This window comes from Entamoeba nuttalli, assembly GCF_000257125.1.
Source record: "Entamoeba nuttalli P19 unplaced genomic scaffold asmbl_10133, whole genome shotgun sequence".
In the NCBI taxonomy this organism is placed as follows: domain Eukaryota; phylum Evosea; order Mastigamoebida; family Endamoebidae; genus Entamoeba; species Entamoeba nuttalli.
The window spans coordinates 260-21,732 of NW_008580020.1; the positions used below are offsets into that span (position 1 = coordinate 260).

Genomic DNA, 21,473 nt, shown 5'->3' on the forward strand with positions numbered 1-21,473 from the left:
AACAACTTATGTCAGTCGAAGATTCTTGAAGAAATTTTCTTTTCCTTTTTTGTTGCTCTTTGAGATGATTGGATTTTTCTAATCAAAGCAACTTCTACACTTTATTTTTACTTATTTCCATTGTGACGTGGACATTTTTGTTTATTCTGTTTGGAATTGTTTTTGATTTTCTTTTCAAAAAAGTTTTGAAACAAATTATTAGTTTTTAATTGATATAAATTATAATAAATAATTGTTATTATGAATAGTGGGAGAAAAGATATAACAAACTATAATAAATAACAAAGAAAGTACAAAAAATAAAAAATAAAAAGGGTTGATGTAAGAGAATCTTCATTATAAAATAAGAAAAAATATGAAACATTTAAAATATAAAGAAACTTAAAGAAAAAAAAACAAATTAAATAAATTGAGGAGGAATGTCTCGATTGGATAAATTACTTGATTTAATCGAAACTGCTCCAACCCCTGCAGCTCGTAGAGCTGCAGCCCTTCAGTTAGGTGAGATTATTAATTCAAAACCAGAAGAAATTGGGAGATTATTAACACGATTATATCCATATACTATTCATAAAAAATTTGAAACAAGAACTGCAGCTGGAATTGCTGTAGAGGCAATGGCAAAGAATGTTCCTGTAGTAAGATGTGCACCACTAAAAGAACCATGGACTTTTGAAACATTTAATTTAGATGAAATTATGAAAACTCATAAAGTATTATTGGCAATGGATGACAGTAAACAAAAAGCACAGCCTGTAGAAATAGTTTCAAGTAGTAAGTTAAGTACTCGTCAAAAATTAATGATGAAAAGAAAAGCAAAAAAAGCACAAGAAAAGGAAACTGAAGTTATAGAAACAACAGAAAAATTGGATTTTAATTGTGATGGATGGCCATTTGAATTATTTTGTGAGAAAATGATGCAAAACATATTTGATCCTAAATGGGAAATCAGACATGGTGCTGCTATATGTCTAAGAGAAGTTTTAAGAGCACAATCAAATGCAGTAGGAAAAGAATGGAGAATAGATTTAACATTAAAATTATTATCAGTTATTTCATTAGATAGGTTTGGTGATTTTATTTCAGATACAGTAATTGCTCCAGTTCGTGATACTTGTGCTCAAGTTATTGGTATTGCTATTAGAAATTTAGGGGATGAAGTAAGTAAATTTATTAAGATTATTTGTCAAATGTATCATAAAGATGAATGGGAAGTAAAACATGGGGCTTTATTAGTATTAAAATATACAGTTGCTATTGTTGATAAAAAACAAATTCAATCAATTTTTATTATGATTAAACCAATTCTAATTGAAGCTTTAACAGATGTTGGTCATGATGAATCAGTTGCTGTGGCAGCAGAAGTTATGAGAGAATTAGTTGATTTTATGAAATCTGACTTTGAACTTATACAAAAAATACGTTCATTGTTATGGGATGTTTTAGAGGATTTAGATGAATTAACTGCATCAACAAATAACGTTCTTCAGTTATTAGAATGTGTTGATAGAATAGCTGCTGAACAAGCTCCAATTCCAATTACAATATTAATTGATCAATATATTCCTAAATTACTACCATTTTCTGGACATGTATTACCAAGTGTACGAACAGCAGTAATGGAAACTTATCATAGTGTTTTATCTCAAATTCTTTCACAACTAACTGCTGCTTTACCTCATCAACCAAAAATCCCTCCAACAGGAAAGTCACTTGAAAAATTATTTTTTCAATGCTGTGCTGCTGTTGTATCTGAAGCTAATGACTATTTGCCTACAATAGATGATTTATTAAATGAACCTGTTGATAACCCTATCCCACATAATAATCGTCTTCTCCATCACGCTGTAGCTAACGCTGGTTTATTAATTACGATTATTACTCATGCATTCCCAGAAACAATAAATAATATTGTTAAAGAATTACCAAAATTATTACGAGTATTTGAACTAGGTAGTGAAGGTAAAATTGATAAAAAGGTTGTTTCTGTAATTAGTAAAGTAAAACGAGATGCTCCTATTGCAGAACAAAAGGAAAGAATTGATATACTGTTTAATGGAGGAACAATTGTTGCTCGTATTATTGAAGCTGCAAGAAAGGTTGGGAATGATGCTGAAAATTGTGTTCTTCAATCATTAAATTCTCCACAATCAATTATGCTTGCAGCGTTAGCAACTGAATTTGAAGAAACACACTCGCCATTAGTTAGAACAAAATTAGAAGAAATTTATTCTAATTATCAATATGATGATTTTAATTCATTTGATTGGAAGATGATTGTTGAGACATATAAAGAGAATAGTGCTGGATTAAATTTACCTTTAATTAATAATAGTAGAGAACTTCTTCAAATTTTACCTAAATTACGTGAATTAGTTCCTAATAAAATTTCGAAACTTGAACATTCATTAAAAACTTATAATGAAATGGTTCAAGGAGTTATTTGTAGGACAAAGGCAATAGTTATTGGTGCTATTTATCCTTCTGTAAGAGACCCCACTTTATTACATGAACCAATTTTAAGAGAATATTCTCCGTTATTAACTGAACATTTTACTATGTTATTTCATCGTCTGTATCAAAACACAACTGATACACAATCACTAGGATTTTTATTCGCTACATTAATTGACCATCTTAAACCAATGTATTCTAATATCATAGAATTAATTAACAATGAACAAATTACTTTTTATAATCTTACTTTACCATACTCTTTACATTATTTCTTAAAATTCTTAGCACAAAATATTGAATATAAACATTATTTATTATCAATATTAACTCCATTACTTGTAGAACCTCCACCCGATGATCCAACAACATCATTATATTATCCATTATCAATTTCTGTTTTACCATTTCTTCCTACTTGTCCATTACATGTAGATCATATTAAAACATTATTAAAAAATGTTCATTCAAGTCATGCTTTTCTTATTGCAACAACACTTTCTCGTCTATTAAGGTTACATAAAGAGTTATTAACTACATTTATTACATTAATCTATCCACAATTATCAGTTACTTCCCCAACGTTATTAGCTGCATTACATATTTTCCACCACATGTGTTTATCACCTACAATGGCTACATTGTTAATTCCTGTCTTCCCATTACTAATAACTCCATTTTTAGGAGTTATGAATTCAAATCATGAGAGTAATATTAGGAGATTAGGTGCTCAATGCTTTAGTGTAGTACTAAGATATCTTCCACTTCACGTTACTCCACCACCTGATCTTCCTGATAAATTACGTGATGAAATTGAACAGAAAAAGATTTTTATTTCATTCCTTTTTGATGGTATTAGAAGTCAATCTATATCCCAGTTTTCTGTGTTTAATCATCCAATTAATGGAAAATTAAGACCATATCAATTAGATGGTATTTCATGGCTTTTATTCTTACATAAATATTGTATTAATGGAATTTTATGTGATGATATGGGTTTAGGAAAAACATTACAAACACTCTGCTTATTAGTTACTGTTCATAAAGAGGCTGAATATCCAAGTTTGATTGTTTGTCCACCAACATTAACAGGACATTGGAAACATGAAATAGAACAATTTATAAGTCAGTCTGATCTTAAAGGAGTTTTGTATACAGGATCAGTAAAAGAACGGTTTGTTGTTCTAAATTCATTAAGAAAGAAAGATATATTGATAGCTTCATATGAAATGGTTAGACATGACTTAGAACAATTTAAAACAAAGAGATTTACTTATTGTGTATTGGATGAAGGTCATATTATCAAAAATCCTAAAACAAAATTAACACAAGCAGTAAAACAAATTATTTCTTTACATAGGTTAATACTAACTGGTACACCAATTCAAAATAACGTATTAGAGCTTTGGTCATTATTTGATTTCTTAATGCCAGGATTTTTAGGAACAGAAAAAGAATTTAGTGAACGATATTCTAAACCAATTCTTGCTGCGAAAGATGCTGCTTCTCCTGAAGACCAAGAACGAGGAGTTATTGTAATGGAAAAACTACATAGGCAAGTCTTACCATTTATTTTAAGAAGACTTAAAGAAAGTGTACTTCAAGACTTACCGCCTAAAATTATTCAAGACTATTATTGTGATATGAGTCCAGTTCAAAGAATGTTATATCAAGAATTTGAGTCAACAAATGATATGGATGAAATTGTCCAACAAAAATCTGACAAGAAACAAAAAAATCATATTTTCCAAATTTTAAATTATTTCAGAAGATTATGTGTTCATCCAATGTTAGTTCTTGATGATCAACATCCAATGAAACAAAAAGTTGATGCTTATTTAAAACAAGAAGGAAAGACAATAGATGATATTACCAATTCTCCAAAATTAATGGCATTAGCAGAATTATTGGAGATGTGTAATATTGGAAAAGATGGAGAACATAGAGTTCTTATTTTTGCTCAAATGAATATTACATTAGAATTAATAGAAAAACAATTATTTGCTAAACAATTTCCATATATTTCATATTATAGATTAGATGGAAGTGTTCCACAAAATAAAAGAACAGAAATTGTTGATAAATTTAAAAATGATCCTACAATTGATGTTTTATTACTTACTACAAGAGTTGGTGGGTTAGGACTTAATTTAACTGCTGCTGATATTGTTATATTCATGGAACATGACTGGAATCCTACCAAAGATCTACAAGCAATGGACAGAGCACATAGATTAGGACAAAATAAAGTAGTTAATGTTTATCGATTAATTGTAAGACAAACATTAGAAGAAAGAATTATGAATTTACAACAATTTAAAACTAAGATTGCTAATACTGTAGTAACTAGAGAAAATGAAACATTTGCAGGAATGAATGCTGGTAATTTTGTCGAATTATTTAATAAGGAAGGAGAGGAAAAGAAACCAGAAAAGAAACCAGAAAAAGGAATATCATCACTATTAGAATCGTTAGGTGATTGGGATGAAGAAGAATATGGAGATGAATTTGATTTGAATGCATTTGTTGATAAAACAAATCAAAGTTAATAACAATGTTTTTGTAAAAGAATAAATAAATTAATACATTCTTTTTTTAAATAATTTAATGACATTCTATTACGAAGATGAATTGAGCATTAATTTTCCTAGATGTTTGTTGTGAAGAGAATGGATTAATACATGGAGTACATGCATAATTATTTTTAAATCCTTGATGAATACTACAAGTGCCATCTGAAAGAATCCAAAAAGCAGAGAATACAGTTAAAATAAATGGAGAGTTATTTTCATAATATAATGTTAAAGATTTCGTATTATTTTTTTTTCTGTGAATTATTTGTTGAGTATTATTGTTATAAGTAAATAGGAAAAATTTTTCGGTTGTTTCGAGGTTAATATTTCCTTTCTTTTTAAATGGAGGAATTACTTCTTCATTATAAATTCCAAAAATATCAAAATCATTAGTAGCTATAATAACTAAAATTTTACTATGCCCAATAATTTTAGAGTTAAAAGTACGATTATCAAGAGGATCAAACCGACTATCAAATAATATGTCATATGTTTTAATATCAATAATATTAGAAACCATTTCTACTGCTGGAGAAACTGGTTCAAACCTTTCACTTAAATATTCTTCTTCAGTCTCTTCTTGTTCATATCTTGGAGAATGTTTAGGTGTAAGCATTTTTGTTATTTTTGGAGTTATTGACCTATGAGAAAATACCCCCGTGGAACAAAATGATTTTTTATTAGTTCTTGGAGTACGTCCACCATTACTACTGACTGAATAAGATCTCTTACATTTTGGTGTTAATGATGGACTTTCTAATTCTTCAAGTGGAGAAGTAGAATTAGATTCAAAATAATCAAGTGCAATTCCTGTTTTTGAGCATCTTTTTTCATTTGGACTATATAAACATTTTATTGAAGGAATTACTGATCTTCGGTTCATCTTTTTTGGCTTAGGAACAATAATTGTTTCTTTTTCTTTTTCATTATTAGCATCAGTTACAGTTAATGTAAATGAAGAATTAACGTGATTCCAAGTACCAAGACTCCCTGACCTAGAGTTATGATTCTTAATATACCCTTGTTGATTTCCCATTATCTGTATTTTAGTTTGGTTATTCCAAAAAAAAGATCTCCCATTAACTTAATTGTTGTTTAACGACGTTAAAAAAATCAATTGTGAAATAGAATGAAAGAGAAAATGATAATAGTTTAATATTTTTTTCCTTTAACAACTTTTAATTACCGAGAAAATAATAATTCAACGAAAAAATTAAACCAAAAATAGAAAATCAATTATATACATTCAACAGCTAAAAGAGTTGATATATAACTTACTTTATTTATCATTCTTCCTAACATTGGATTTAACATTGGTGATTTCACATAATAATGATTTTTTAATGATGGATGAATATGAACAGTCCTATCTGCTAATATCCAAAATGCAGAGGCAATAGTAAGAACAAAATTTGATTCACATTGAGGGTGAATAGTTAATACTTCTTCCATTTTACTTTTTTTTGTCATTTTTTCTATTGTTGTATAATTATGTGTAAAAAGAAAAAATCCTTCTTTACAAATTGATTTTTGAATACAATGACTTTGAGCTGGGCATATGACATCTGGATGATAACATCCAAAGATAGAACCATCTTCTGTAATAACAATAATTAAGACATTAGAATAACAACATACTTTTGAATTAAAAGCACGTGTTGTTAATCCATCAATTGATGAATTATAAAGAATATTAAATTGATTTGAACAACACCAATTCTCTATATCAGAAAGAATTGAACTTTTATTATCAAACTTAGGAACTTCAAAAGCAGCAGATTTTATTTTTCTTATTGAACAACAATTTCTTGGAGATCCTTGAGGTGTTAAAAATCTTTTTTTAGTCTTTGTACAAGCCCGATAATGGTCAGTGTATTGAGTTTGATAAAACAATGAATTGGAGTTTCTTTCTTCTTCTTCAGAACCTTCAAACACACAAAATGTTTCTTCTTCATTTAAAATGTTAATACGTTTATTAACTTTAGTTTGTTTATTCCCCATATAAACTAAATGAGTTATACAGATTGTATTTAATGACTTTAAATACCCAATTAATTTAGACAATTTTATTTTGAATAACTCTTATTCTTTTTATTGTAATTCAAAAAATAATAAAGAATCTTTTGACAGGCACTTTTTCTGATTATTTCAATTAAATTTTAAATTATTAAAGAATTATTTGATAAAAACTTGACAAAAAGATGTATTTTTTAGTTATTTTACAACAGCCTTTTCGTATACAGAATGATTTGTTGTTTATTTATTATTACAGAGAATAATATTAAATTAAATTGTTATTGTAGACTTTAAATAGATAAAAAAAAACAAATATTAAATTTTAAAAAAGAAATCATGTGTTTGATAGTGTAATACTAATATATTTATATTAACATTCTATCTCTTTTTTTATAAAAATATCTTTATTTAAGATATAAAACTACAATAAAAACATTGAAGAATTAACATTTTCTTTATTCAATTAAACCCTTATTTTCAATATTTCTCCTTTATTTGTTGAGACTAAAAAGTAATCTTCGTAAGGAATAACATAAGTAAATTCTAAGTTGTAACCTTCAGGAACAATAACACTTTCTAAAACTCCCCATTTGTTTGAATTCATTTTTAATAATAATCCTTGTGAAGTTACAAAGAAAAACATATCTGATTTAGCAGAAATAGCTGCTGAAATAATATTATTTGGAATATCCATTTTTTCATATGACATATTTGTTCTATCAATCTTATGAAACATTTCTCTTGAAACAACATAAAGATATTTCCCATTATTCCCAATAAATACACTTTTCACTTCAGTTACTTTGAGTGAAAGAGAAACATCTAAACATTTCATTGTGTCATGAGGACTTGTTTTCTTATTGTATTGAACTAATTGCATAAAGCCTGTTTTGGTTATAACAAAAAATAGAACGTCTTCATCAGCAGAAGTACTTGGTAAAAATACAAACGAATGAATAGGTTCATTTAAACGTGTTGAAAGTGAAATAAGTTCAAACTGCCTATTTGCTCGATAGACTTTTACTAATCCATTAGATGATCCAACTAATACACTATTACAATCAAATGGAAATAATTCTAAACAGGTGAGATATCCATCATTGGCTTGATTTTGTTGACCAAATTGAGAAACTCTCAAAGCAGAACTACATTTATATAACTCACAACAGCTTCCTAATGAAATAACTATATAACTCCCAGTTCGAGTAACAACTCCTCTAACATTATGGAATTGCTTCTCTCCAGAAAAGTCTAGTACTTTTTTATCTTTAGGAAATGATGATACATATGTTTTACCATCAACTTTTTTGAATAAATAGAAAACGTCTTTTATTGTTTGAATCATTAAATGTTTACCTTCATTACTTATAGTGAACATTTTAATATTTCCTTTAACTTTCCAAAAATTAGTTATATCACATTTTGAAATAGTTGAAGGAATAGCAGGTTTTACAGTTTGTTCTGTAAAAATAATTTTATTTTTGATAGGAATATCTTCATCTGGTTTTCTTTTAATTGGTTCAAGTTTTGAGTAAGTAATTGGTGTTACAGGAGCAACTTGAGTTATACAATTAGAAGAAGGAGTTCGTCCATTACACATAACTTCAAATTGAATATTAACTGGTTCTTTAATTATGTCACTATTCCAATTAACTGGAATAACATTAAATTCTCTATAAAATACTCTTAATTGTGTAGAATTATCAAATGTACATACAGCTAAACAATTATCAGCAGACATTTTTTGAATATGTTCACAACTAATTTGTTGCTTAATTTGTTGTGTTTCAATTTCAATAACTTGAATATTTCCTTGTGAATATACAAAAACATTAGTATCATTTCCTGCAAGTATTGGTGCTGAACTTTTTCTTGAATATATTTTTCTTATTTTCTCATTTGGTATAACAATATATCTATTATCATTAGAAATCATTACATTTTCATCAATAACACAATCAACTAAAATACTTAGTTGTTGTTCTTTTGTAACTTTATTTGGTTTTCCTAAACAAGTCTTTAATTTGTGTAATAATGTTGGATATACTACAACCACTTCTCCTTGTACCTGACTTGGTATTACTCCAATAGCTCCTTCATTTTCATAAATAACATTTCTATTAGCAAATTGATATACTTTAACTCCTTTTGAATCAACAACAGCAACTTCAGTTGTTCCATTAATTATTGAAATAGATTTGACATTAGTTGCTGGAATTATTGCAAGTATTGAAAGACAATATCCAATACATATAACTTTTACTTGTGATCCATTATAATAAACAATATATGTTGATAATACAGAAACTAGTGTTACTGGACTATTTTCTTTAATATCAAACAAGACTTCTCCACTTTCAAAATCAATACAAGTAAAGTTTCCTGTTTTAAATCCAATATATACTCTTGTATCTTTAACATATAAACAAGAAATTTCATTTGATTTTAATTGAATATCAATAAATTTCCAATCAGAAAACTTATTTCCCTTCCTTATAACAGTTGATACTTTTTCAAGATGCATATGCTCTGGCTTAATTAAACTAACTAATCCAATTTTATCATCAACGCTACCTTGACATATTTTAATATGGTCATAACGAACACCATTAGATACTAACTTCTTTAATGTCCCTTTCTGAATTTCTGGAAACTTCATGTATTCTTTGATAGTTGAGCCTTTTTCTATTTCATTCATAATACAATTAAATAAATTTGTTATTATATAATTATCATATCCATCATAATTCAATTCATTTTTAGCTATAAGGTCATCATCAAAGAACAAATTAGAGAGTCGAGTGAGATATTGCTTTGTTACAATGGAACTAGGTAATAACTGAATTCTTTTCATAGATTGAACAGCAGCTTTGAAGTCTGCTTGTTTACATGAAATAAAAAAGTTAATTTCTCTAATCAATTTAAGAACCATTTGGTCTTGTTCATTTTGAAGTCTAAAAAAGGTAAGTTAATATATCAAAGAGTTAATAAAGAAAACAAATGAAAAAAGAAAAAAGGGTTGATAAAAAGACAAAGAAAAAAATTTGAAATGTCTTTTGGTTAAGTAATATAAAAAATCTTCTCATATCTTATTTAAAGGATATGGCAAATCAACATATTTCAACAAGAACAAACGAGGTAAATTGAGTTATATATTCATCTAACTTAAAAAGGTCTCTTTGCATAATTAATTGTTTTATATATTCTTGGTCACAATACAATTTTAGTTGAGAGGATATATTAATGAATTCTTTGTCTCGTTTTTCTTCTCTTATATGATCAACAAATAAAAGTTCTAATTCACGTTCAAAATTCACTTTTTTATCCATTTGATTTTTAAGTTTCTCACATAGATCTTAAAATTTAAGATGAATAAAGTCGTGAGAAAGAAAGTATTATTAATGGGAAGAAGTGGTTCAGGGAAAACTTCAATGAGAACAATTTTATTTTCCAATTATTTACGTTTGACATTTTCATTGATAAAAATATATAAATAAAAACTTACAACATAGCAACTCAAACAAGACAACTACAAGTTACAAGTTTGTTTTGTACAAAAAAAAAACAGTGAAGACAAACAACATTAATTAAAAATTTATAGTTGATGTTAATCATTCTCAAATTTCATTTCTTGGGAATTATACATTAAATTTATGGGATTGTGGTGGACAAAAACAATTTATGGACATGTATTTAGGAGCACAAAAATCACAAACATTTAAAAAAGTTGAGGCATTGATTTATGTCTTTGACGTTACAAGTGAAACATTTGATAAAGATATTCAAGAATATAGAGCAGTATTAGAACGATTATATGAATATTCTCCAGATGCTAAATTATTTACTTTAATACATAAAATGGATGTTTTTGAAGAAGATGAAAAGGATTATCAATATTTACAAAAAGAAGGTAAAATTAAATTAGTGTCAAAGCCTTTTAGAGTTGTCAGTTATCCAACTTCAATTTATGATGATACATTATATTCAGCATGGAGTGCAATTACATATAGTCTTATTCCAATGATCACAGAAGTTGAAGATAAATTAAATTCATTTTGTAATTTTATAGAAGCAGATGAAATTGTTGTATATGAAGCAAGTAGTTTATTAGTAATAAGTTATTCTTCAAGAGTAGAATTTGATGAGTCAAGAAGATTTGAAAATATATCAACCAGTATTAAAAGTTTTTATCATAGTTGTACTGACTTAAAGAAAACACAATTTAAAAATATTAGAGTTGAATTACCTGATAAAAAAGTATATTTTGATACATTTACTTCAAGCACTTTTATTATGGTAATATTTTCAAATCCTTGTTTAACTTTTACTAATGTTGCAATGAACGTTAAGGCAATTAGAAATAAATTTGAAGATTTAATTGGTTTCAAAGGAGATGATTATTAATTATTTGTTGAAATTAAATAACTTCTAATTTTAATTTAATAAAAACTTTATTAACAATTGGTTTGTTTGTTTAATTTATCAACTAAAACTTGTGAAACATAACCATTGATACTAAAACTATTCAAACGAAGTTCATGACAATTAACTATTGATCCACAATAATCATTTATATAAAGTTCTTTAAGAGAAGATGGAACAATAAATAATGATGATGATCCACTAATAATTAATGACGTTATAGAAGTGTATTTATCTAAGTGAATTGTTTCTGAACAATTAATGTTCATTAAAATTAATGACTTTAGAGTATTTGGAAGTGATGGTTGTTGTTTTAAGTTTGAAATAACAAGGTTAGTTAAGTAATTTTGGTTTCTTAAATCAACAGGAGAAAAGCTACAATCAATATCTAACACTTCAATATTTAAAGGAGGAAGTTTTTGTGAAATTGTTTTGAGATATTTTAATGAAACAAGGTATTGAGAATCAAACTCAATAGTATTCATGTATGTTAATGAAGTAACTGTACTTAATATTTCTTGGTCATTTAAACCTCCACTAATTCCTAATTCTTTTAGATTTAAAAGAATTGGAAAATGTGGGAGTGTTATAGTTTCTAAAAAAGTTAAGTTTGTAATAAATTCTGAAGGAATAAATTCACAACAACTTAACTTTCTTAGTGATGGTAATTTACATTGAATTGCATTGTATTGAACAACAGTTAAAGCAGTTAAATGAGAAGGGTATTTGAACGTATATTTAGACAAAAGTGTAGCATCAAGTTCTTCAATAAAAGAATATTTTGATAAATCTAAATAAATTGGACAATTTGAAGAGGTAAATCTAATACTATTGGGATAATAATTTTTCATTATTGATTCATTTATTAAGGAAGTAGGTTGTACTGAAATTTTAAGTGGTTGAGAAATACAAATCACAGAACCATCATTAGTACTATTACAAAAAGATGAAATTAATTGAATTTTTGAAGATAATTTTAGTTGAGAAACAACATTATATAATCTATAACTTGTTGATATATCAATTACAACTTTTTCTATATTATAATCATCTATTTCCTTTAAAAAATTAATGTCTATATCCCCTCTATATGATGAATATTCTAATAACTCAATTCGATGTGATTTATCTATAAATAACTGAGATAATGACAGCCATCCTATTGGTCTTAAAACTAATCGTTTTAAAGATGGATATTCTTTTAGACTACTTGGTATTTGTTCATCAATGAAACTGTATTGTCTAATTCGATTTTTTAATTGATTTAAAACATGTTTTGGCAATGGCATGTCTCTTTCTTTAAATTCTAAATACTCAACACTTGATGGAATGAAATCAAATTGATCAAATTCTTTCTCGACAACAAATGTCTGGAGTTGGGGAAAAAGTTTAAATTGTTTAACACCAATATGGTTTACCTGCCATTTTCTTTTAATTTTGTTTTTATCATATTTAAATGAAGGTGACTTATGAACCATATTTAATACGTCAAAACATTTCTTGTTAATATTACTAAACGTTTCTATACTCTTAATATCATTAAAAAATAAGATAATATTAGCTAAGTATATTTCTTCTAATTGAACCATTTTTTTTTAAATATTTAAGATGAAGAAAAAATAATTTTGTTAAATAAAACTCAAATTAAATATTATGAAACAAAAGTCAATAAAAAAAAAGGGAAAATTATGAAACAATACCACGTCAATAACACGTTATATCAACGAAAAGTTTAATCATCAAAATTTGTCATATAAAAATACAATGAATTAAATTAAAAATAAGAAAACAATTAAAAATAAAATACCATAAAAAAGAAGTAAAGAAGAATAAAAAAAAAAAAGCAATAATTACTTATTTAAATGAAATTTCAAATTTTTATATAGTTTGATTAACAGAATATTGAACTGGAATAATTGCACGAGTTTGAGGTTGTTGTGTAGTATTTTCTTGTGCCTCTCCTCTAGCATTTTGAACTTGCCGAATTTTTTGTCTACATCTTTCACATCCATCAGCAATTTCAATTAATTGACAATTAATTCTTAAAACATCATCGTATTGTTTTCTTAATTCATCCAATTGTTGTTGAAGATTTAAAAAAGCTTCTTTACTCTTTTGTCTACTTTTACGAGCACTTTCTTTATTTTTTAATTTTCTTTTAATTTTATTTAAAGTAGCTTTCTCAGATTTAGTAATAGTTCTTCTATCTTTTAATTCATTAACATAATCTTCAAATTCTTCTACAGTCATAGAAGCAAGATCTTCTTCTGACAATAATCTATCATAAGTAATGTTTTGAAATTTTCTTTTTCTTCTATGTAAAGGGGTATAAGTTTGATCTGGATATTGAGTCGTTGGAAATTGAGGTGGTTGTTGTTGTGGAAATTGAACTGACTGTGGAATGTAAGGAGAAAATGAAGGGAAAGGAGAATATGGTGTATTACTAGCAACTGGATTAAATGGTTCAGTAACTTTAACAGGACTAGAAGGAGCTTGTTCAGAATAAGGGCTATTGACTAACGCCATGTTTTGCTCTGGTATTGAGTTATTTGGTTCCATGATTTGGTTATTATTAGTTTTCTTTTCCTTTAATTATAAATAGATCATTTGTGTTTCAAATTTATGTCATTTTTAAGAACCCTTAAAAATAGAAAATTTTCTCTTTTTAGTGTTGTATCATTTTTTAAAGATTTGTCTACTTCAGTTAGTACTTCTGTATTTCTTGGGACTACACGGTCCTGTCGGTCGAAGGTGGTATACTAGTCTTTTATTAATGAACTTAATTTAAAAGTTCAAAACGAACGTCACATCGACTGAACAACACGTGAGAGGAATGTGGCTTTTTAGAAATTGTGTTATTTAATTTATAAAAATGTTATTACCACACAAGAACTTAAAAAGAAAGAAAAAGAAAAAAATAAGTGAAAGAACAAGAAAAGTTTTTTAATAGTAAAAAAAAATCAAAAAAGATAATATTTTAAAAATAGTAATGAAAAATAAAAACAAAATGACAAGATAGAAAAAATAGAATAATCAAATCTTTAAAATCATAAAGGTATGATCAAGTTCTTATTAGTTGTAAACAGACAAGGAAAAGTTCGTTTACATAAATGGTATACCTCTCATTCATTAAAAGAGAGAGAGAGAATTATTCGTGAAGTATCAAATCTTGTTTTAAAAAGAACAACTGCTGTAAGTAATTTTGTTGAATGGAGAGACTCTACTATTGTTTATCGACGGTTTGTTTATTCTTCTATAGACAAGTAAAAAGTTAATTGAAATGTAGTTATGCTAATTTATATTTTATGACATGTATTGATAAAGGGGATAATGAACTTCTTGCACTCGAAACAATTCATCGTTATGTAGTTATATTAGATAAATATTTTGGTAGTGTTAGTGAAATTGATATCATCTTCGATTTTGCCCGAGCGTATGTTGTTCTAGATGAAGTTATAAACGCTGGTGAATTAATAGAAGCTGGTCCTCAGATTGTTTTAAATGAAATTGAACAACAAGATGAACTTCATCGTTCAGACTTAGAAAAACGATAACTATTTTATCTCATTGAATTGGTTTGTATTGCCATTAGTTAGAGCATTGAAATTAAATTCTTTCTTTTAGTCAATGCTTTTTTGGGTTTTTAACAAAAATGAATTTATTTCATTTAATTAATTTTCCTTCAACTTGATAATTTATAACGCTCTCAATTTTTTCTAAAACAAAACCATTAAATTTTGTCACATTTATTTTAATATCCAACGAAACAAAGTAACACCGCATAAAGAATTGCACATACTGATGTTATAATTATAACTTCTTTTGTATTACTTGGTGAAATGGTTTCAACTTGGTTTTGTGGTAAATCACTATTCTCTTCTACTTGGCATTGTTCTGATGGTTTATAATGCTCTAATTCTTTTTTATTATTTTCAAGTATTATTTCTTTAGGAGGTTGGTGTGTAAGTTCATCAATTCCATAAGGATTAATTTTTTGATTTTGATTGATACAAGTTTTTTCATTAGGAGGTTGTAGTGTTGAAACGCTCATTGATTTATAAGATCTATTTTTCTTCAACCTAAAAGACTGAAAAATGTTTTTCATATCAAATAATTATTTCTTTTTTTCTTTGAATGTTCACCTGAAAACGAATATAATATAGTTTAAGACATGACTTTATTACTACTTTGGTTAATCTTGTTAAAGAGGAATAACTAAAGCGAATAAAAACTACCATTCAAAGAACCTTTTTTTCTTTGAGGTTTAAGACGTGTTATTCACTTATTGCTTCAAACACTAACATCTGTTCTACAACAAAATTGTAATTTCCACACAACGCATTTTTAGCTTCACAATACTCAAACCCATTTGCCCCACAGTAACTCTGTTTTTTGGTACCACTTTTCATAACAGCAATATCAGACTTCTCTGGCCAATGAACACTATATCCAAAAGTAAAAAGCCATTCATTCTTACAACTAAACATAACAAATTTTTGGTTGCCATTACATTTAAATCTGGTTGGATCACTAAACCTACCATTTGATTCTAATACAAATACAAACATCGTGTCACTATGAATACAATAATCAAGTTTATCAATAGTCTTATCAATATATCCACCAAAGATATTTTCATTGCCATCAAAAATTATAAAGAATAAATCCTTTTTACCAATAACCAATTGTTCAAGTTTAGACACTTTATTTAGAACAATTTCTTCTGTTAATGAATCATATATAAGTTGAATATCTTTTTTCTGACTCCATTCACATAAAATATTTTTAAATGGTTTAATACGTTCATTGGCAAAACGCGTCATTTTATTTCCTCTCTTTTTACTTATTATTTCTTGAATATTTCTTTTGTTTATTTTTGTAGCAGAATCAATTATGTTTTGATATTTAATATTGATTGATTCTATTTGTTTTTCTATGTCTTCTATATCAGTTTCTTTTTCTCCTTCTACTTCTTTTTCTTCATATGTGATTTGTTTCTTTTTTTCTTCAAGTTCCTTTGGATTGTTTTCTATGTTTATTTCTTCATTTCTATGTTTATTTCTCATTTTACTAATTTCATCTTGTCGTTCTTTGTCAATTTTAGCAACTATATTTTCATATTTGGTTATTTCCATTTTCTCAATTCTGTAGATAAGGTAATTGTACCATCTTTCCGTTTCTTGGCTTATTTGTGTTGAGTCATACACCTGTTTTAAACCTCCCTGAATGAATTTGATAACATTCATTAATTCAAGCACATTACTAACTATAACCTGGCGTTTAAGAAAAAGTTCCTCTGCTCGATCAAACATTGTTTCTATCCACTTATCATCTTCATTCCATCCTTTTTTGGTGTCAATGAATGATTGGTCGACTATCTTGAAATTATAAATTGATTTTGAAAGACTTTTCATTAAATCATTCACCTTTGAACAACTTTTTTTGAGAGATTCAATTTGTTCTTCAAGAGAAAAAGACATAGAATAAAATTTAAATGACTCTTATCTAAAAAAGTTAAAAAAAGAATTTTTAACAAGCTTTTATGATAAATTGGATTTTTTTCATTTATATTGTAAAAATCCTTTTTTTATTTTTTTTTATAATTTTTTATAATTATCCAATAAATGATTGTAATTTCACATCAATCTGTTTCAAAATAACTCGAATTTATGAGTAATTTTATTTCAATATTCTTTATGAACATATCTACCACTAATTCTCATCAAGTATGAGTCAATGTGACTATGCTAATAATAGATTCTGGTTAATGGAAAAATAGAATTACTTCTTATGGTTCATGTAAAGTATTACTTTGATAACAATAAATATTGTGTTTTGTTTTATGGATTGTTAAAGAATAAAATTATTATTTATTTAAATAATTGAAAGTCATAGCTTCCATTTTCTGTAAAGGAGGATATTCTTGAACAAATACCTTATTTTATCAAAAAGTTAGTATTTGATAAGGCATTACTTTTTATTGGAGAAGGGTTTATTCTTTTAAATTCAGAAATGATATAGTCTAACTAGAAAAAAGGTATGAGACAATAACTGTAGAAAATTTCAACAGAAACAAAGAACCATCCACAACAAGATTATATTTTATTTATCTTTTTTTAGAAGCGTTGAGAGCAAGTTTTTTCTTAGAATGACAAAATTCAGTTTTTAAAACAGTAAAATAACATACATTATATCCATTTTACCTAACTGAATTAAATGCTTATTTCTATTTGACTTAACAACTAATTTCAAGTGGAATATTTTGAAAACAAAGAGAGATGTAAGAATCAGAACAAAATATAAATAAAATAAGATGAAAAATGAATAACAATTAATTATTACTTTAACAAAGTTCAGATAATTTTTGAGCTACAATAGTTGATTTACGTTTCGCCAAATGGATTAACTGAGGGTGTGTTTGAACTAATGACTCTAATGCTTTCATAGCACCAACTTGATGATATTCACCAAATGAGCGTTCTATTAAAACCCTTAATATAATTTCGTTTAAATTTTCAATATTCGAAGAAATTAATTTTGAAATAAAGTCTTTCATCATTTGAGTTGTTTCTGTTTGAAGCCTCATTAAATCAACAACCGCATTGATAATTTCTATTTGTTGAGACTCTGAACATAATTTTAAAAGATCTTCTAAAAGGTTTAGTGACTTTTTTGTTAATAGTCCAACAACAATAGGGAGTGCTGAAGGTGTTTTGATGAATGGTATCATTGAAGCAACATCACCTTTATTTAACACTTCTTGTATTTCAAGAGGAATCTTTTTTATAATAGTTTCAAAGTGGTCAGAATAGTTATCGTCATGAGAAACAACAGTTAATATTGGAAGTCTTAGAGATACTGCAGTGTAAGGAATAGCAGATACTAATGATAAAGCAAAAAATGATAAGAATGTTGGAAAACATTCTCTTAATGTAAGGATTGATACGAGTGTTGCTGAGTATATTTGTTGACTAATAGAAACTTTTAAAGTTAATATTGGTTGAACAAATTGTAAATATTTCATAAATAAGTCAAAGTACATAAACAAGACTCTATTCTTTTTTTCAGAAGGTTTAGAAAGACTGAGCAATAAACTTCTATGAGAGAATAGTTCAATCCATTGACAAGTAAATTTTGGGAATTGGTTTGGATGTAATCTTTGGAAGAAAGTCATAAAATGGTTCATTAATAAGACAGTGTCAATGATATTTAATGATTTTTCAATAAGCATTTCTATTAATGAAGAAAGTATTGTTGCATAAATCTCTGGGTTAAATGAAGAAATATTATAATTCTTTTCAAAGGTAGTACAAACCTCATTAAAGATTTCAGAAAGTAATTCATTACAACGGTTTGGTTGCTTTTTATTATTAATAAAAATAATTCCAATAATTTCCATTGTTCGAATACAATAATCTTTACTTCCTTTATTTATACATTGTACAATAAGTTTACTAACAGTTTTTTCTGTACATTCAGGTGTTAATAATTGAACGTATTTTTCAATTGTATCAAGACGAAGTGGTTGATGAACAAAACTAACTAATTTATCATCTAAATGTTGTTTTGTTTCATTTGTCACTCCTATAGCATATGTTTCCATTTGATAATTAGTAACACCACCATATGCAATTTGAAGTTTAGGAGGTAATTGAGGTGCATCATTCAGGTATTCAAATCCTTTAGCAACAAACTTATTATTATTATTAGATATAGCAGCTTGTCGTTCAGGAGTTATTTGAAGAATGAATTGTTCAAGTTGTCGTTTAGCACTTTTTTTAAGTTCTTCTAATTTAATAGAAACAGCCTTTTCTATTTGGGGTTGAAGACTATTCATAACAATTTCTTTTATTTGTTCAATAGGTTTAGAAATATCTTTTTGTTTAATAGCAATATTAACATAAGGAATAATATATTTCCAAAGTTTAGTATCTAAACAACTTCTACAAGTATATTGTGATAATTTTTGAGCAATGTTAAATACACGATTCGTAGCTTCTGTGATTTTACTAATATCAGTTTCCATTGCAAAATCTTTTTGAACTAATTGAATAACAGTTGTTATAATAGCATTCATACTTACAGTAGTTGTTTTGCTTATATCTTGTAATGAAAAATCAAGGAAACACAGAATAATAATATACCATTGATCTAAAGATAAAGATGGACATATCAAATACTCAGGCAATTGAATATCAGGAATAGACTTAAGAGATTTAACATAACATAATGACTTTTCTGATAATAACACTTGCTTAAGAGTCTTTTCAGGAATTAATTGTTTATTTTCTACAAATTCATAAAAAATACCTTCATCCCCATTGTTTCTTTCTTTAGCAAATTTACGTAGTTTATCAATTGAGTCTTCAGCAGAAGAACGTAATGGATGACATTCGAGATAATCTTTAGCAGAAATATGAAGTAGTTGAAGTAATTTTTCTATCGAACTATGGTGAGTTATAAGTTCAGGAGATAAAGAAACTTCACATACTACTTGAAGTAATGGAACAATCCAAGGATTATTTGGAGTAAATATATCAGATTTGTTAGAAGAGAATAAGAAGTGAACAACAAATTCTAACATAACATCAAAATTTTCAACTGTTAATTGATCTGTTAATAATGATTTAGGAACTAGTTTATTTGACCTTAATGGTTTATTCATTCCAATAGTGAGAAGACCTAATAATGAACCTAATGATTCAAATAAAGAAGCAGTTTGTTTATCATATTCTCTTCGTTTTAATAACATATTAATCATTTCAACTGTAAATAAATTTAGTTTATCCAAAGAAAACCCAAATGATTGTATAGTATCAATACATTTTGATTGTGTTGATTCTCTTATAATAGCAACCATAAATAATGATGTTTCAATCATTTCAGTCATTTGTGCTGGCTTAAAAGTATTAAACACATTTTCAGATTCTTTCTTAATTTGTTCTATACTCATAGATGATATATCCTCAAAACATCCACATAAAGTCCTAATAACTGAAACACTTTTTGAGTCTAATACTATTTGAGGATAAACACGAGGGTATAATTTTTGAATAAGAGCTAATACAATTGCAAATTTACTATTTGCATTTTCACAGATAGTTCTATATAATTGAGGGTCTTGAGTTTCAATACTCTTAAGTTCTTTTAATAAATAACAATATGTTGGCCATTCATGTAAACGATTCTTGAATCTACTAAGTGCAGTTAATCCACATGTAAAGAAATTACTTGAAATAGGTTCTCTGAGTGCCCATAGAATAACTCTTAAAATATGAATTAAAGCACAATTCTTTAGTACACCCTTAGAAATTATTTCTCCATATAAATTCCCAAATTGAACAACAACATCAACTTTAAGAAAATCACTAATTCTTTTAAACTCATCAAATAATGTTTTAATAAAGAAAGCAAATAAATCATTATCCGATGTGTCATTACTGTCACGCATCTTAATAATTACATTAACAATTGCTTCTACCGTATAATTTCCTTTGAAATAATCTCCAAAAATTTCATTTGCTCTTCCTGGAATTGTCTCTTTCTTTGGTGTTTTAGTATAAAATTGTTGTTCTAATTCATTTGCTTCTTTTCTAGACCCACACGAAGAAGCAGTAACTAATAATTGTTTCACTACTTCTAAATCCAATTTAAATGGAGAAACTCCAGTAGCCAATAATTGTTTGTCTTTAATGAATTGAATAATTTCTTTACCAAAAATATTTCCTCTTAATTTTCTTTGTTCAATCAACCATTTGTCTAAAATAAATCCATCTTTTTTAACTAATAAACATGCAATATCAAGTGCAAATGATGTTGGTTTCATTTGAGTAAGAACTTTAGAACATTCCTGAATTCCAATAGAATTAATTATATCATCAATGGAAGATGCATCTTCCATGTATCTGTCTCTGAGTCCTTGAGCAATAATAAGAGAATTATTCTTCCATAATGATTGAACAATAGAATATTGTTTTGTATTATTTCTTAATAATGCTAATACTGCAC

General features: G+C 26.8%; 10 protein-coding genes across 10 annotated transcripts; 3 read left to right on the forward strand and 7 right to left on the reverse strand.

The window, feature by feature from the left end:
* Window positions 1-419: 419 nt before the first annotated feature.
* On the forward strand, window positions 420-5,003 carry ENU1_212350 (SNF2 family protein; the record flags this gene model as incomplete). Its single annotated transcript, XM_008862424.1, has 1 exon — window positions 420-5,003. One exon carries the CDS (start codon window positions 420-422, stop codon window positions 5,001-5,003), a length of 4,584 nt encoding a protein of 1,527 aa, XP_008860646.1.
* Window positions 5,004-5,058: 55 nt separating this feature from the next.
* On the reverse strand, window positions 5,059-6,063 carry ENU1_212360 (hypothetical protein; the record flags this gene model as incomplete). The annotated part of the gene is made up of 1 exon (XM_008862425.1): window positions 5,059-6,063. One exon carries the CDS (start codon window positions 6,061-6,063, stop codon window positions 5,059-5,061), a length of 1,005 nt encoding a protein of 334 aa, XP_008860647.1.
* A 200-nt stretch (window positions 6,064-6,263) lies between these two features.
* Window positions 6,264-7,028, reverse strand: ENU1_212370 (hypothetical protein; the record flags this gene model as incomplete). The annotated part of the gene is made up of 1 exon (XM_008862426.1): window positions 6,264-7,028. The coding sequence occupies one exon, from the start codon at window positions 7,026-7,028 to the stop codon at window positions 6,264-6,266; it is 765 nt and encodes a 254-aa protein (XP_008860648.1).
* Window positions 7,029-7,506: 478 nt separating this feature from the next.
* Window positions 7,507-10,372, reverse strand: ENU1_212380 (hypothetical protein; the record flags this gene model as incomplete). Its single annotated transcript, XM_008862427.1, has 2 exons — window positions 7,507-9,997; window positions 10,179-10,372. 2 exons carry the CDS (start codon window positions 10,370-10,372, stop codon window positions 7,507-7,509), a joined length of 2,685 nt encoding a protein of 894 aa, XP_008860649.1.
* Window positions 10,373-10,411: 39 nt separating this feature from the next.
* Window positions 10,412-11,447, forward strand: ENU1_212390 (GTP-binding protein, putative; the record flags this gene model as incomplete). Its single annotated transcript, XM_008862428.1, has 3 exons — window positions 10,412-10,505; window positions 10,556-10,585; window positions 10,645-11,447. The coding sequence occupies 3 exons, from the start codon at window positions 10,412-10,414 to the stop codon at window positions 11,445-11,447; spliced, it is 927 nt and encodes a 308-aa protein (XP_008860650.1).
* Window positions 11,448-11,497: 50 nt separating this feature from the next.
* ENU1_212400 (hypothetical protein) lies at window positions 11,498-13,054 on the reverse strand (the record flags this gene model as incomplete). Its single annotated transcript, XM_008862429.1, has 1 exon — window positions 11,498-13,054. One exon carries the CDS (start codon window positions 13,052-13,054, stop codon window positions 11,498-11,500), a length of 1,557 nt encoding a protein of 518 aa, XP_008860651.1.
* A 289-nt stretch (window positions 13,055-13,343) lies between these two features.
* On the reverse strand, window positions 13,344-14,024 carry ENU1_212410 (hypothetical protein; the record flags this gene model as incomplete). The annotated part of the gene is made up of 1 exon (XM_008862430.1): window positions 13,344-14,024. The coding sequence occupies one exon, from the start codon at window positions 14,022-14,024 to the stop codon at window positions 13,344-13,346; it is 681 nt and encodes a 226-aa protein (XP_008860652.1).
* Window positions 14,025-14,522: 498 nt separating this feature from the next.
* ENU1_212420 (clathrin adaptor complex small chain, putative) lies at window positions 14,523-15,019 on the forward strand (the record flags this gene model as incomplete). Its single annotated transcript, XM_008862431.1, has 2 exons — window positions 14,523-14,704; window positions 14,752-15,019. 2 exons carry the CDS (start codon window positions 14,523-14,525, stop codon window positions 15,017-15,019), a joined length of 450 nt encoding a protein of 149 aa, XP_008860653.1.
* A 720-nt stretch (window positions 15,020-15,739) lies between these two features.
* On the reverse strand, window positions 15,740-16,945 carry ENU1_212430 (hypothetical protein; the record flags this gene model as incomplete). Its single annotated transcript, XM_008862432.1, has 1 exon — window positions 15,740-16,945. One exon carries the CDS (start codon window positions 16,943-16,945, stop codon window positions 15,740-15,742), a length of 1,206 nt encoding a protein of 401 aa, XP_008860654.1.
* An 863-nt stretch (window positions 16,946-17,808) lies between these two features.
* On the reverse strand, window positions 17,809-21,366 carry ENU1_212440 (hypothetical protein; the record flags this gene model as incomplete). Its single annotated transcript, XM_008862433.1, has 1 exon — window positions 17,809-21,366. One exon carries the CDS (start codon window positions 21,364-21,366, stop codon window positions 17,809-17,811), a length of 3,558 nt encoding a protein of 1,185 aa, XP_008860655.1.
* Between the last annotated feature and the right edge of the window lie 107 nt (window positions 21,367-21,473).